Source organism: Acanthopagrus latus, chromosome 8, assembly GCF_904848185.1.
Source record: "Acanthopagrus latus isolate v.2019 chromosome 8, fAcaLat1.1, whole genome shotgun sequence".
Lineage (NCBI taxonomy): Eukaryota > Metazoa > Chordata > Actinopteri > Spariformes > Sparidae > Acanthopagrus > Acanthopagrus latus.
The window spans coordinates 30,571,583-30,584,363 of NC_051046.1; the positions used below are offsets into that span (position 1 = coordinate 30,571,583).

General features: G+C 38.7%; 1 protein-coding gene across 3 annotated transcripts in view; it reads left to right on the forward strand.

The window, feature by feature from the left end:
• ripor1 (RHO family interacting cell polarization regulator 1) overlaps positions 1-12,781 on the forward strand; it is a 134,432-nt gene that overhangs the window by 66,260 nt on the left and 55,391 nt on the right. For 2 of the 3 annotated variants that reach the window (XM_037108186.1, XM_037108188.1), the window contains exon 1: positions 4,241-4,504. The exons of the other annotated variant lie outside the window; for it this stretch is intronic. In XM_037108186.1, coding sequence (XP_036964081.1) covers positions 4,486-4,504 — 19 coding nt within the window. In that variant the 5' untranslated portion in view covers positions 4,241-4,485. Of the gene's footprint in view, positions 1-4,240; positions 4,505-12,781 lie in introns of those variants that run through there. 3 annotated transcript variants of the gene reach the window in all.

Genomic DNA, 12,781 nt, shown 5'->3' on the forward strand with positions numbered 1-12,781 from the left:
ATATAATCAACAAGAAGCAATAATGTTAGCACAGTCCCTAATAATTACTGTATTACCACAGAATGACTCTGAACATGGATAAGAGTGTATGACCCCTGTAAATAACTGGCTATCTTAAGTAAGTTAATATTGATATTGTGTGGAAACAGAATTAAACAAGTGAATCTTTAGGAGGTAAAACAAATTACTCAGCAGTTATGGAAAGTATAAAAAAGTTTCATTTGATTGGATAATAAATGTATGAAGGGTTAGGGTTAACTATGCAAATACAGAGGCAGGAAGGAAGAGAATATGGAGGATCATCAGTTTCACAGTAATGGTAATAGAGCATTTATCTAATTATACAATAACAAATAGCCATTGATAAATTAGGTTGTAAACTAATTTATTTATCTATTGATAAAAAATGTCACATAAAGGCTAAATGGAGAGGCTAAAAGCAGAAGCTGAATGGCTAAGTAAATGGAATAGCTAACAGAAACGCAGTGGGTAAATGGAACTGCAGATAGAAAAGGAAATTGCCCTTTTAAATTCCTGATTAAAATCTGTATTCTTAATTCATTTTGTGAATCCCGACATGAATTTGTCTTTTCAATTTGCATTTTAAAAAGATTTTTAAATTACATAGTTTATTTATGAATTAGGGCCCGAGCAGGGAACCTGCAAGGTCCTTATTGTTTTTCAAATGATTATTTTTTGTTATTTTTCTTCTACCAAAATGATTGGATTTTTCACTGCCTGAACATACCCCAAAACTCACCAAACTTAAAATATAAAATAAGTCACACCTGGCAAAAAATTCTATAGTCTATTGTCGTCCAGAATTTCCACCACTAGGTGGCGCTACAATCAAGGAAAGTGCGTTTTCATTTCCCATATACTTTGTTGCACATTCAAAAACCTTATATCCACACGTTCAGTGAATTCCTCCCAGGCGATTTCACCAGTTTGCACAAAACTTGGCACACAGCATCTGTGGACCCTCCTGACACAAAGTTATTAAAAGAATTATGATATTCCAAACAATATTCAAGTTATTAGATAACAACTTCCTGTAAATTTTGTTTCAAACAGGAAGTGTTGCACATCTCCACATTGGTGTGTCCAAATGACATGAAACTCAGGCTACTACTTCCCCTGGAGCGGCTGAGGCTCTGTGCAAAATTTAAGGTGATGACCACAAGGTGGCATTCTTTAAAAGTATTTTATATCTCCACATCAGTTCAGTGGATTAACACGGAACTTGGTACAATTATTGTCAGTGCCCTCCTGAGGATATCTCATGAAGGACTTACTGATCTGCCACTAGGTGGCCCTCTGGCGGCCATCTAATTTAATATTTGGCACTGTACCCACACCATAAGACTTATGGAAATGACATTCATAGGGGTGGTCTAGACTGACCCCTGTAACTCACACACCAACAATGACCAGCATTATTTTCAATGCAAAAGCGTTTTTGGCCCATAACTCCCACATAATATGACCCACATTGTTAAAGCTTATATCTCGTGTTGCCTTAATTCAGCTGAATTGTGTGGTGTAGGCCATGTCTACTTTTGCAGTAACTTTCCATTCGCAAAATCACAAACAAATTACAAACCTCTGTTCAAAGGGATAGTTTGTGTTTCTTGAAGTGGGGTCATATAAAGTACATATCTATAGTCGATCTGTTCCCTGCCGTACTCACCGATCAGCGCAGCCTCAGTTTGGAGAAGTAGAGAGCTGCTCAGCTTTGTACTGCAGTGAACGGGCTCCAGAGAAAAAGAGCGGACCGCCCTTTCTTTTGGCACTACATTTTCTCAACCGTAGAACCTCCGTATCCCTACACATTAGCGCAAATAGGCAACAGGCAATCTGCGAGCGGTTAAATACAGTGTAGAGCCCAGCTGCTAGACGAGAGGTTTACTTTCGACCAAAACGAAACTTAATAGTCTGTCGAAACTCTGTATCCCTACACATTAGCGCAACTGCGTTGCAGTGTTTCTCAAAAATTACCCAGACATTGATGGCCCATCAAAATCTTAGAAAACACCAAATACCAAAAACATAAAATGTCTCGTCATCCCCCTTGTTTGTTGCACGTACGAATGCATATCCCACTTGTTATTAATAAAATGGGCACGGATTGTCACATAGAACTCTGTGACCCGTGAAGTCCATCCATCGCAGGTGACCTCAATTTTATTTGCAGACTGGAGTGCATCCTCCGTGTTACCTCCCATCTCGTCATAAAGAGCTGGAATAACTTTTTTTCTGTGAAATATTTTCTGCTCAGTATTTGATATCTTGCAGCATTTGTCAGAAAACTTAATTTCCGACTACGCTGTACGGGCAGATGTCCTTGCAGCTGAAACCAGTGATGATTTGACGAGAAAGGAGGCTTTGCTTTAAACATTGCTTTCACTGCTGACTTGCAACCTTCACATTTATTGCTGTCTTGATGATGAGATCAGATGGGGGTGTTGCATGTGGCTTTGGATGTTCGTAGTGGTCTCCATGTACTTTACCAACAGTTCTTACATATTGTGTTGTTTTGTTTGTGTGGTTGGGACATCTCTTAATGTAACTTTCTTAACTTTGCTGTCTGCCATGATCTGACTGTAACCTTCCCCTTCTTCTGCCATGTTTCTCTCAGTTATGTGATAAGGATTACCAAGAGGAGCCATAGATAGCAATGCTGGGAAGTCAAATTGGCCGGGGAATCTGTTTAGAGAAAGTTTAAAGAGATTTCTTAAATGACAATATCGATATTTGTTGTATCCTTTCCTTCCTTATCCATATTGCATAAGGAAGGAAAACAATATATGGTGTATTGATATTCTGTTTTCTATTTTTGTTGAGAGCTGTGCATATGACACAAGAAAAATACTGTTAAAACTAGGCTGCTGCTGCACCTTAATACTGCTCATGCGGGCTGTGTCACTGCTCTTACTGGTTTACGCGGGCACGTTAATGAAAACTGTAAAGGTTCCACGACTCATACGTGCTTCTTCAGAGACAATGTGGCCTGGATGTTATTTGTGTGTCAGATGTCTTTGTCCATAGAATGGGGGTAATGCTGGGCTCCAAGACTAAAAAAAAGATTCAAGCATCCAAGCAATCTAAAAGAAAATCCAGCAAATGGCAAACAATTTTGAAAAGGAAGAGTCTGCTCCCTTCTGCTGAGAAATGTACTGTGTGTATGTTGTGTAGTTTTTGCTTTATAAAAGTGTTCTCTGTGGTTCTTCCTTTTAAAAGTATTGGTTGTCCTGCTCAATATAGATGCAGTAAGAAAATACGGAGCACTGTTAAATGTGCTTGTTCTGTTGTGGCATTAGATCTGCTCAAACTAATCATGTTTGAAAGCAACACTGGCACCCCTGCTTTATTTGTAGCATGAAGGGCAGGGTACCCCTATTATATGGTTTGCATATAAGATAGAAGGCAGTGTTTTCCATGAATTTGCAGAAGTCTTTGTTGCATTTATATGGCAGGGTATATGGGGGTCCTCCCCAAGAGGACATTTAAGCTTTTCAACTTAAAAAACATAGAATTTCGTTAATAAGCTGCCATGTAGTCCTGTGTCCTAGTTTACCTTCTGTCACAGCCTCACCAAGGGCCACTGTTGGACCATTTGACCTTGGAAAAGTCATTCAGTTTGGATACCCTCCCCAAGGATTTCACATGAATCTGATTAGGTGTTGCTCCAAATGGCTCAGGTGCTGCACCTAAACCTCATAATGCTTGAGAACACTCTGGCAAATGTTGCACTCAGTTTTTATCAGCTGATAATCAAACGGCAGAATATGATGGAGATGCTGTGGTAAACGTTAATTTAATCTTTACACAGATTTTAAGTGTTGATAGAGACACTACAGAAACTTTTAGATTTAGCAACTAGAACTTGAAACTGAACTGTGAAATGTGTGTTCTTTAGTTTGTAACATTTAAAATGCTGTTGGTTTCCTAAGGAATGTGTGTTTCCATTAACTTCATTGGCCAACATGGTTGGCTGCTGTATGATGTTGCATTGTGCTGCGGTAATAGTCAAGTTCAGCTACATGAGGCTTACTGATGAATTGTGTGGTGTAGGTCAGAAACAATATGTTCAACAGGGAGAGGAAGGACCAGGAAAAACCAGTGATGTCAGCTGGGAAGAGGGAGGACCCGCCTTGCTCTTTCCTTTTATGTCCTCCTCCCACTCATGCCTCCTCCCCCTCCTCATCTTGTATCATTGTTGGAGAGAGATAGGGGATCAGCGGGTAAATGGACTGAGGATTAGCAACTGTCAGTGGATATGGGGGAAGAGAAAAAGGGAAATAGTTCTGGTTAGTTATAAGAGAAGTGAAAGAGATGCCAAACAGAGTAAGAAAGTAAAAGACTAAGAAAAATAAGAGATTGGATAGAAAAGCAAGAGTGCACTTGGACTGGGACTGAGCACTTGTGTCTGGAATTGGGTGGATCCATCTCTGAAGAGACTTGACATCAACCACCAAGGCCACCATGTACAGTGGATATGGAGGTATGGATCAGTGTGGTGCAGCTCAGTCAGCTTAGCTCACTTTTAATCATTAACTCTGTGTTTGTCATGATGAGCTTAAAGTTGCTGTTTAACAGGTCTGTAACTTTATTTGGAGTTGATGGTGAGAAAGGTCACAAAAATACCAAAAATCCAACAAAACCTGACTTGTTTGGACCAACTTGTGTTTTGTCATGTTCATGTTGTTCTGTGAAGGTTCATACCACAACAGAGCAGCAAACAGTGTCAAATAAATGTAATAGTTGTACTAGATTGCATGATTTTAATGGTTAGTGGTGTCAAGAGAAGTGTTTCTACTAGTGAATAGATATAAATGACTTGGGGTCACTCTGCCTTACAGCACCATGCTGCTACATACTGTATCAGGTATGGTCAGGGTTAGGTTTTGACGCAGTTTCAGATTTTTTTGGATACAGTTTTGTTCGTATGTACAGTGCATTGTTTATGGTCACTGCGATAGTTCCTCTAAATACTAGTCTGTAAAGGGATTACTTTGCACAGCAAGAAGTTTGATAATGATTTTTCTGACACTAGTATCCTTTTCCTGGAAATAAGCAAACAGGGCTGTGGGGATATGAGTCAGTATCACCATAAATTGCACTGGTCTTTTCCTGACCCTGCCCTCTTTGCAGGATGTTACTCCCTCCTGGGTTTCCTCCTACAGACAGTAATATGAAGGAGAGAGAGAGGAGGGCCTGCATATGAAACTAAACTTTATGTATGTATTGTGGGTGGGTGTGAGAGAACAAATGGTGTATGGAAAGTGGTTTTGTGACCAGAAAAATATATTAACTTGAGATGACACATAAGCCTCATTTGCACTGCCTTCTCATGGTGGGACTCTAGCACCCATATTTCGCCACGCAGTTCATATGAAAGTCACAGAGATGCGATTGGGGGGGTCAGTTTGTGCAGCAAAGGTGTAACTTTTTGATCCTTGACTCATCAAATAAAAGAGAGATGTCCCACATGACCAAACAACATGTGGTAACAGATTGTGTCTTCAGCATCTTATATAAGGGAAAAAAACATACAAAAAACAAATGGAATAGTCCCAGACATCCTGTATGTCCTACCAACTCTTCATCACACTTGAAAAACAGAGTCTGTCCCCATCACTTTCAGCCCTCCACTCCGAGACTTAAGTGATCTTTCACCAGAAAACAGCCTCCCTCCCCATGAGTAAGAGTCAGACAGCGCCCCGTTTACCGAAAAATGCAACTTTGACACTTTCCAGGATGCATGGTGGGTCAGGATCTCAATCACAACACATATAACTGCATTCATATGATTATGAAGAGTTGGTGGAAACATGAAATGAAAAAAGCTCTCAATGTCATCATCTTCTTTTGGTCTCTCAGCACTGCATACTTTATGAAATGACACACTGGAGTGGCATGAAGCCACTGCTGCTCAGTTCAGTGTGAATAAACAAAGTTGAAAGATAAAGACGAACCTTGGTTGTGTGAAAACAGCTATAACTGATTTCAGGAGGAATACTAGAGACTGACCCATTTGCTTAAAGTGCTGTGTGGTCAGCTGTCACATTTCCCCATGACAGCCATGACACAATATTGTCCCGCCCATATATGGTATTAGACACTATTAATAGAATTGTTTCAATTTATTCTATTCATATGTTATTTTTACAAATGGAAAGAATAAATATACTCAGTAGTTAATATGCTGTTCACTTCTTTACTTGTACCTTTGCAGCAACATATACAACACTTTTAAATAAATAATATTACACAACATGTGCATTCCCTCCCCTGCAATGACAGCTCTGTATACATTTGTTTCAAAATAAAAAGTTGTTGATGCCTTAACAGCTGTTGGATATTCAATAATGAAAAAAAAAATCACATATGAAGGCAAATATTGCCATATTCAATAATATCTAATATCAGCCTAAGCCTATTAAGCATACAAACATGTATCTAACTTTTAACCAACTGAAGACAAAGTATTTCTAAACAAAGTCCAGAATTGTGTGCATGAAACCAAGCAGGAAGTTGGCTCAATTTATTTTCATTCTTTTAAAAAAGGGTGAAGTATTTGGGGGTTTTTTTAAATAAGGGTTTAAAAATGAATTTTTGGGGGGGGTTCTTCCCTTTCTAAATGGAGGGTCCTATGGACAGAGAGGTGCATGGGTTGAACAGATTGTAATTGTGATTTAGGATTTTGGGCTGTACCAATAAAACTCTCTTGACAAGACCATTGCATGAAAAGAAAAAATAGAAACAGAATTGATTGCAATTGAGAATTGTATCACATGAGGATGTAATTTCATGGCTTGGCCACAACAAAAACTGGCTTCAAGGCCTGGCGCTCTATGTGGGGGCTTGATCTGGACTATGAGGTCAGCCATCTTCCTTGCAGAGGAAGACATGCCAAGCCAACTGCCTTAAGTAGTCTTCCGCGTCTTCTTGTTTGTTGGGTTTACCGAATGACTAAAAATCACATCGCCATCAACTGTATCGGAGTATATAACATCATGCTATTCTCTGATCCATGGGTGTGCTGTCTTACGCGAGTGAGAGCTGGATGCGTAGCTCCAACAATAGAGAAATGATATATGGCGGCTAATGTTGATATTGTGGCGGACCGCCACAAATAAATTACTGTGTGGGAAACACTGATTTAATTGATGTCTGGGCTTATGTGTTTTTCAGCCTGACTGAAGATGCTTCATTCATTGTATAATTTACACAGAGATTTTGTTATTGTATCAAAAACTTAAACGAGTAAGATTCTAAGCTATCACAGATACACTATATTGTACTTGTGTGTATGATGGCAGATATCCAAGTTAATTATGACACACCCGTATTTTTCAGCCAATGATTTCACTTGCGTGTGACGTTGTTAACAGTGATTACATTCCAGGAGCAGGTGTCATCTTTAAAAAGTTTGAGATATGTATGAGAGTATTATTTGAGCACCAAGAAACTGCTCTAAAAGAAGAACACACCTGGTTTCCTTTTTATAGCAAAACCTTAAGTATAGTTCCACTGAAATTAATTGATTGGGCTTCTCGGTAAAGACACCATTGTTAAAAAAAAGACTATTTAGATCCACTGTTTACACCGCTGTATCTGCAATGCATAGTCATTTACAGGCCTTGAACAATTCCAGTTTGTTTATGAAGAATTTATATCTAAATTCGACCTGAAAGATTCTTAATCCTACATTAATTCTTATTTATCAAGCGTGTTGATCCTGACAACACAGGATGGTTGAGTCTGGAGGCAGCAGTGTTTAATGAAACATAACAATCCTGGATCCGGGTCCCAGGCAGGGTTTTCCAGAAAAGTCTGGGAGAGAGAGGCCAGAGAGCATCAAACAATAGGTGTAGTGTCACATACTCGCTTACCACATAGGGGAGGCTGAGTGGGTGGCACAGAGCCACATCCCAGTGTTTATATGTGAACATCAAATAGCAGAGGCGATGGTGTGACTGGAATCTGTTATTATCATTGGACAAGACTGGACCGCTGTTTGGATCGGGTAGGGAGAACAACACACAGCACAGTTTGATAGATAAGCAAGTGGAGGTCTCAAAAGAGCTGATGGATCATTAAACTAAATGAGATCCTGACTGATTAACTCTTAAAAGTCTAATAATCAGACTGGAGTGGGAAATGTGCCGACTACCACTGCCGTGTCTGAACTGGGACTTTGACAGAGACGTGGAGCACCCTCGAGGTTGGTGTTTGGTTTTAGAGTTTAGGAAGTAACAGTTAGAGTGGGGTTACAAAACTACATTTTGAGGCTATGGCTCAGTACAACAATACATAATAAAAAGAAAAAAAAAGACTTGGAATGCAGACAATTACGTTTTTCTCATTCATCTTTAATAATGTAAATAGAAAATGGTGGCTCTTCTGCCATAATTCTTAATGAAAAATGAAACATTGTGAGATTTTTTCTTAGGGTCCTCTGACAGTAATTATTTGGTAATTATTCGGGGCTCACCTAATAAAAGAAGTCACATCGAAGGGGGCATCGATATTCATATTCATTCATTCATAATTCTCCATCATTGTTTGCTCACACAGAGCAAAGTATCTCCACCTTAAAGATGAACTGCTGTGTAATTCACACAGAAAGCCAGCGTTGTGGCTCCTGAAGAGGTGTGACGGTGCACGTCATGATGATGACGTCTGTGTGTTTTCAAGATGTTTCCCCGGTGTCCTCCTGTCAATCTAAAACCACAGATAGTTTATAGTCATATGGATGCTGTTATAATGTTCTGATTGAGACCCACCAAACATCCTGGAAAGTGACAAAGTTAATTTTTTCACTCTAAATTACATAATTACATAATCGCCATCAGTAAACTGGATGCTGTCTGACTCTCATCCAGGGGCACAGAGGCTGTTCTTTGTAGGAAAGTTCACTGAAGTCCAGTCCAGAGGGCTGACCGTTGCTGTGATTTTTTTTTTTTCAACACAAAGTTTTCTGCTGGTGACAGACGCTGTTTTTCAGGCAGAAATGTGACATGATATTTTACCAAATGTAAGAGTTAGTGGATTATTAGTGACAGATGTAAGTGATCATTTGCCTCTTTTTGTTGTGTTAGAAATGAACAAAAAGTTAAAGTAGGAACAAATACACAGACTAGTAACTTAGAATAAAATCACTAGAGGCAATTATGACACTCAAGGCAGACCTTATGAATCATGACTGGCAGGACGTTTATGTAGACGATACTAATCAATCATATGATGCATTTTTAGATACATTTTTGTTATTTTATGACCTCCATTGTCCATTGAAAGAATATAGACAAAATCCAAAAAAGAGGGGAAAACCAGAAGGGTTGGGAAAAGCTTGGAAAATGAAAAATAGGCTTTATAGGGAATTTATCGCATAACAACAAAGGAAAAGGAGGACAAGTACAAAACATATAAAAACAAATTGACATCTATTATGAGACTGCACAAAAACGACTGTTATGAGCATTTGCTGCAAAAACACAAAAATAACATTAAGGGTACCTGGAGCCTCAATGGGTACCTCAATGTTATGATAAAAAACCATAGTAAAAATTATTTTCCAACATATTTTGTAAATAATGACAATTCAGTTGTTGAAAATGCAGAGGAAATTGCTAATGAGTTTCATGGTTTTTTTTTGTTTTGTTGTTGTTTTTTTTTTGTCAATGTAGGCCCAAATTTAGCACGGGAATTTAGTGATATAGACCATAATTATGGTTTTGCATTCAACAATAACAACTCAGTGTTTCTTGGTGGAGTTTGTGAGAGTGATGTGTTAGAAGTGGTCCGAAAGTCCATCCATCCATCCATTATCTGTACGCCGCTTAATCCTCTGCAGGGTCGCGGGAGGTCCGAAAGTTTAAGAGTAAAACATCCACAGATGATAATACTATTGATATGTTGCTTATAAAGGAAGTAATGGATTGTGTCCTCAAACCATTTACTTATCTATGTAATATATCCTTTCAAACAGGTATTTTTGCTGATATGATGAAAATGGCTGAGGTGGTGCCAATCTATAAAAATTGTGACAAACATATCAAATTACAGACCTGTGTCTTTGCTACCTCAGTTTTCAAAAATACTAAAAAAAATTGTTTGTAAACAGACTGGATAATTGTATGGAGACATATGAGTTATTTAGTGACCATCAATATGGGTTTAGGAGCAACCAATCAACATCCTTAGCAGTGATGGAATTTGTAGAAAATATAGCTATGGCTATAGATGCAAGAAACAATATGCTGTAGGTGTTTTTGTTGATTTACATGCAGACTGTCAGATCAACACGCCCTACATACGTGCAGCCGGCTTATCCATTCACACTGGTTCGGTTTGCAAACGCCGGAGTGAAATTTGTGTGTGTGCGTGTTGTGCACACTATCCACAACAATTAATGTGGACATACTAGGCTCTTGACTGTGTAAAACTTTCCACTGCTCTCTAACACCAGGTACTGCTGACTTATCTGCAGTAGAACACAGGATGCTTTTATAGAAGGCAGCTAGCAGGCACACGATTGTGGAACCCAAAGACACATACTGAGGTTAGGTAGTTAAACTGGGACGATGCAGTCTAAGAGTCAAAACCATATTAATTTTTGTTGTTAATTTCTGATTCGATGGAGGTTTACCCCCCATGGACACCAGAGATACTACTATATAGTTGGAAAGAGTACCTGCCCATCTCCAGCAATAGGGAGACCTGATGGGCTTGGATGATATCTAAAACTTTATTCCACAATATTGTCTGGCTCAAATAATGCCATAGACGATGTTATCACCATTTGTTTGCCAGCCAAATGACTTCACTGGTGAAGGACTCAGAGATGAGACCGCAAAATTGTGGTGTTGCCCTAGTAAGTTAACACATGCTTGTGGCAGAGTTGACAGGCATGCTCATTCGAATCTCTTCGCTCACCATTTTTACCCACTTTTACACCTGAAATATTGTCAAATTGGTGATCCAGCATCTTTCTTCTCAAACCAAGTCCTCCAAGCTTTTATGGTAAAGCGCTGCAAACGTGCAACTTTATTTTCAATATAAAATGATGATGGAGAAAATTGTGTTTTAGGTGATTTATAATGATACAGACAATAAAGTCAATTGTCACACTGTAAAATGTCCTGTCTCCATTATATATATCGTGTTGCAAAAAATGTATGTATTTGGTCCGTTATATCATGTAGATGAGATCAGTGTAGATCAGGAGGAGAAGAAGTGTTGGCTGATTTTTATTGAAGATTGTCACACACAGGGCGGGATCTAAACATGGAGCGGCACTAAATTTTAGCTGCTTAGCTAGCAAGGACGCGTCACGCTGCTACGTTATCAATTAGTTTTTGAGTTTAGTCAACACGTGAGAACTAGTCTGACATGGAGAGTCTCCTGTTGTGTGCTGCATGTGTGAAATAACAACTATAGTCTGGACTTTGTCTGGAGTGTATCTGTGTAAACGGCTTCATTCAGGATCTCTCCCTCCCCTCTGGCACAGTGAGTTACCATGGTTACAGGAACGCCCTGAAACTTTAAGATGATCAATGAGAAGTTTTTGGTTAGTTCGACTGTACAAAATCATGAATGTAGCCGGATGGTAGCTCAATGCTGAAATCTTGTATTATAACATATAGAACAAATGTAAAGCCTCAGAGCTTCTTTGATTATTAACAGTAGTAACAGTTAGTGATGACAGAAAGGTGATAACTCGCCATGAGACTGACAAGGATGCAAAAGTTGCTGTATGTATGATGTATTTTTCTGTTAAACAGTAAGAGGCTCACTTTAAACAATATTATTATTATTATTATTATTAACAATAATAATTGATGATAATGATGGTAAGGAGAAGAAGTAGAAAAATAGTGTACTGAAAAGTTCTGTAGATGGTTGATTCTTTGAAAGAGTAAAACTTGAGAGAAGCTTGGCAAAAAAAAGGCACAGTTTGATTTCATAGATTGAAAAAACATATTAAGTGTGAGTAGAACAGCTGTTCAGATCATGCTCCTGTAAAACACTGTTGGTCAAATATTTACACTTGGTGTCTGCATTAGAGAACATGGTGTAGGGCAAGGCTGTAAATCTTATATATATTTTTTAGCACGTGTCAAGTAACATGCCCTGTAGCATGTTTCACAAATTACAAATTAGGAACATGACTTGGCTACAGCTCGAAAAAACATTTCAGTCAAAAGATTTTTTTTGTTTTTTTTGCTTTAATCCATTCAAGAACCGTATTAGCAATTAAATCTGCCTCACAGACCTGCTGTGGTTTGAGAATTTAGTGCTTGTTTCTTTTACACCTGTATTATGAAAGTGTCTTCAGATGTTGTTCCTTTTGGCTGCTATCTACTGTCATTGATTAAAGACTCTAACAATAGAATTCATTAAGATAAGATCAAATGGTTCATAGTCCTACTGAGTATAAACTGTTACTGTAACTGGTAACATTCAACTGTTTAACTTCAGAGTTATCACTTATTTTGTAGACCTTGTCATAGAGACAGTGAACAGCTGTGGCAACACGATTATTCATCAGGAAGTTGGAAAATAGATGGGAAAGTGTCTGAATGTTATGAACCCAGTACTTTTCCAGTTGCTGTCTTTGTCCACTCTGTGGCTGACTCAGTCCGTTTCTCTCTGAAATGTGTCTTCCTTTATCTCTCTCAGCCCTCCAGCTCCTCTGCTCTGTGTGATTACTTAAACTGGGTTAAGTCAACAAATGGTTGACCACTGTCCCAATAGCACAAACACACATTCT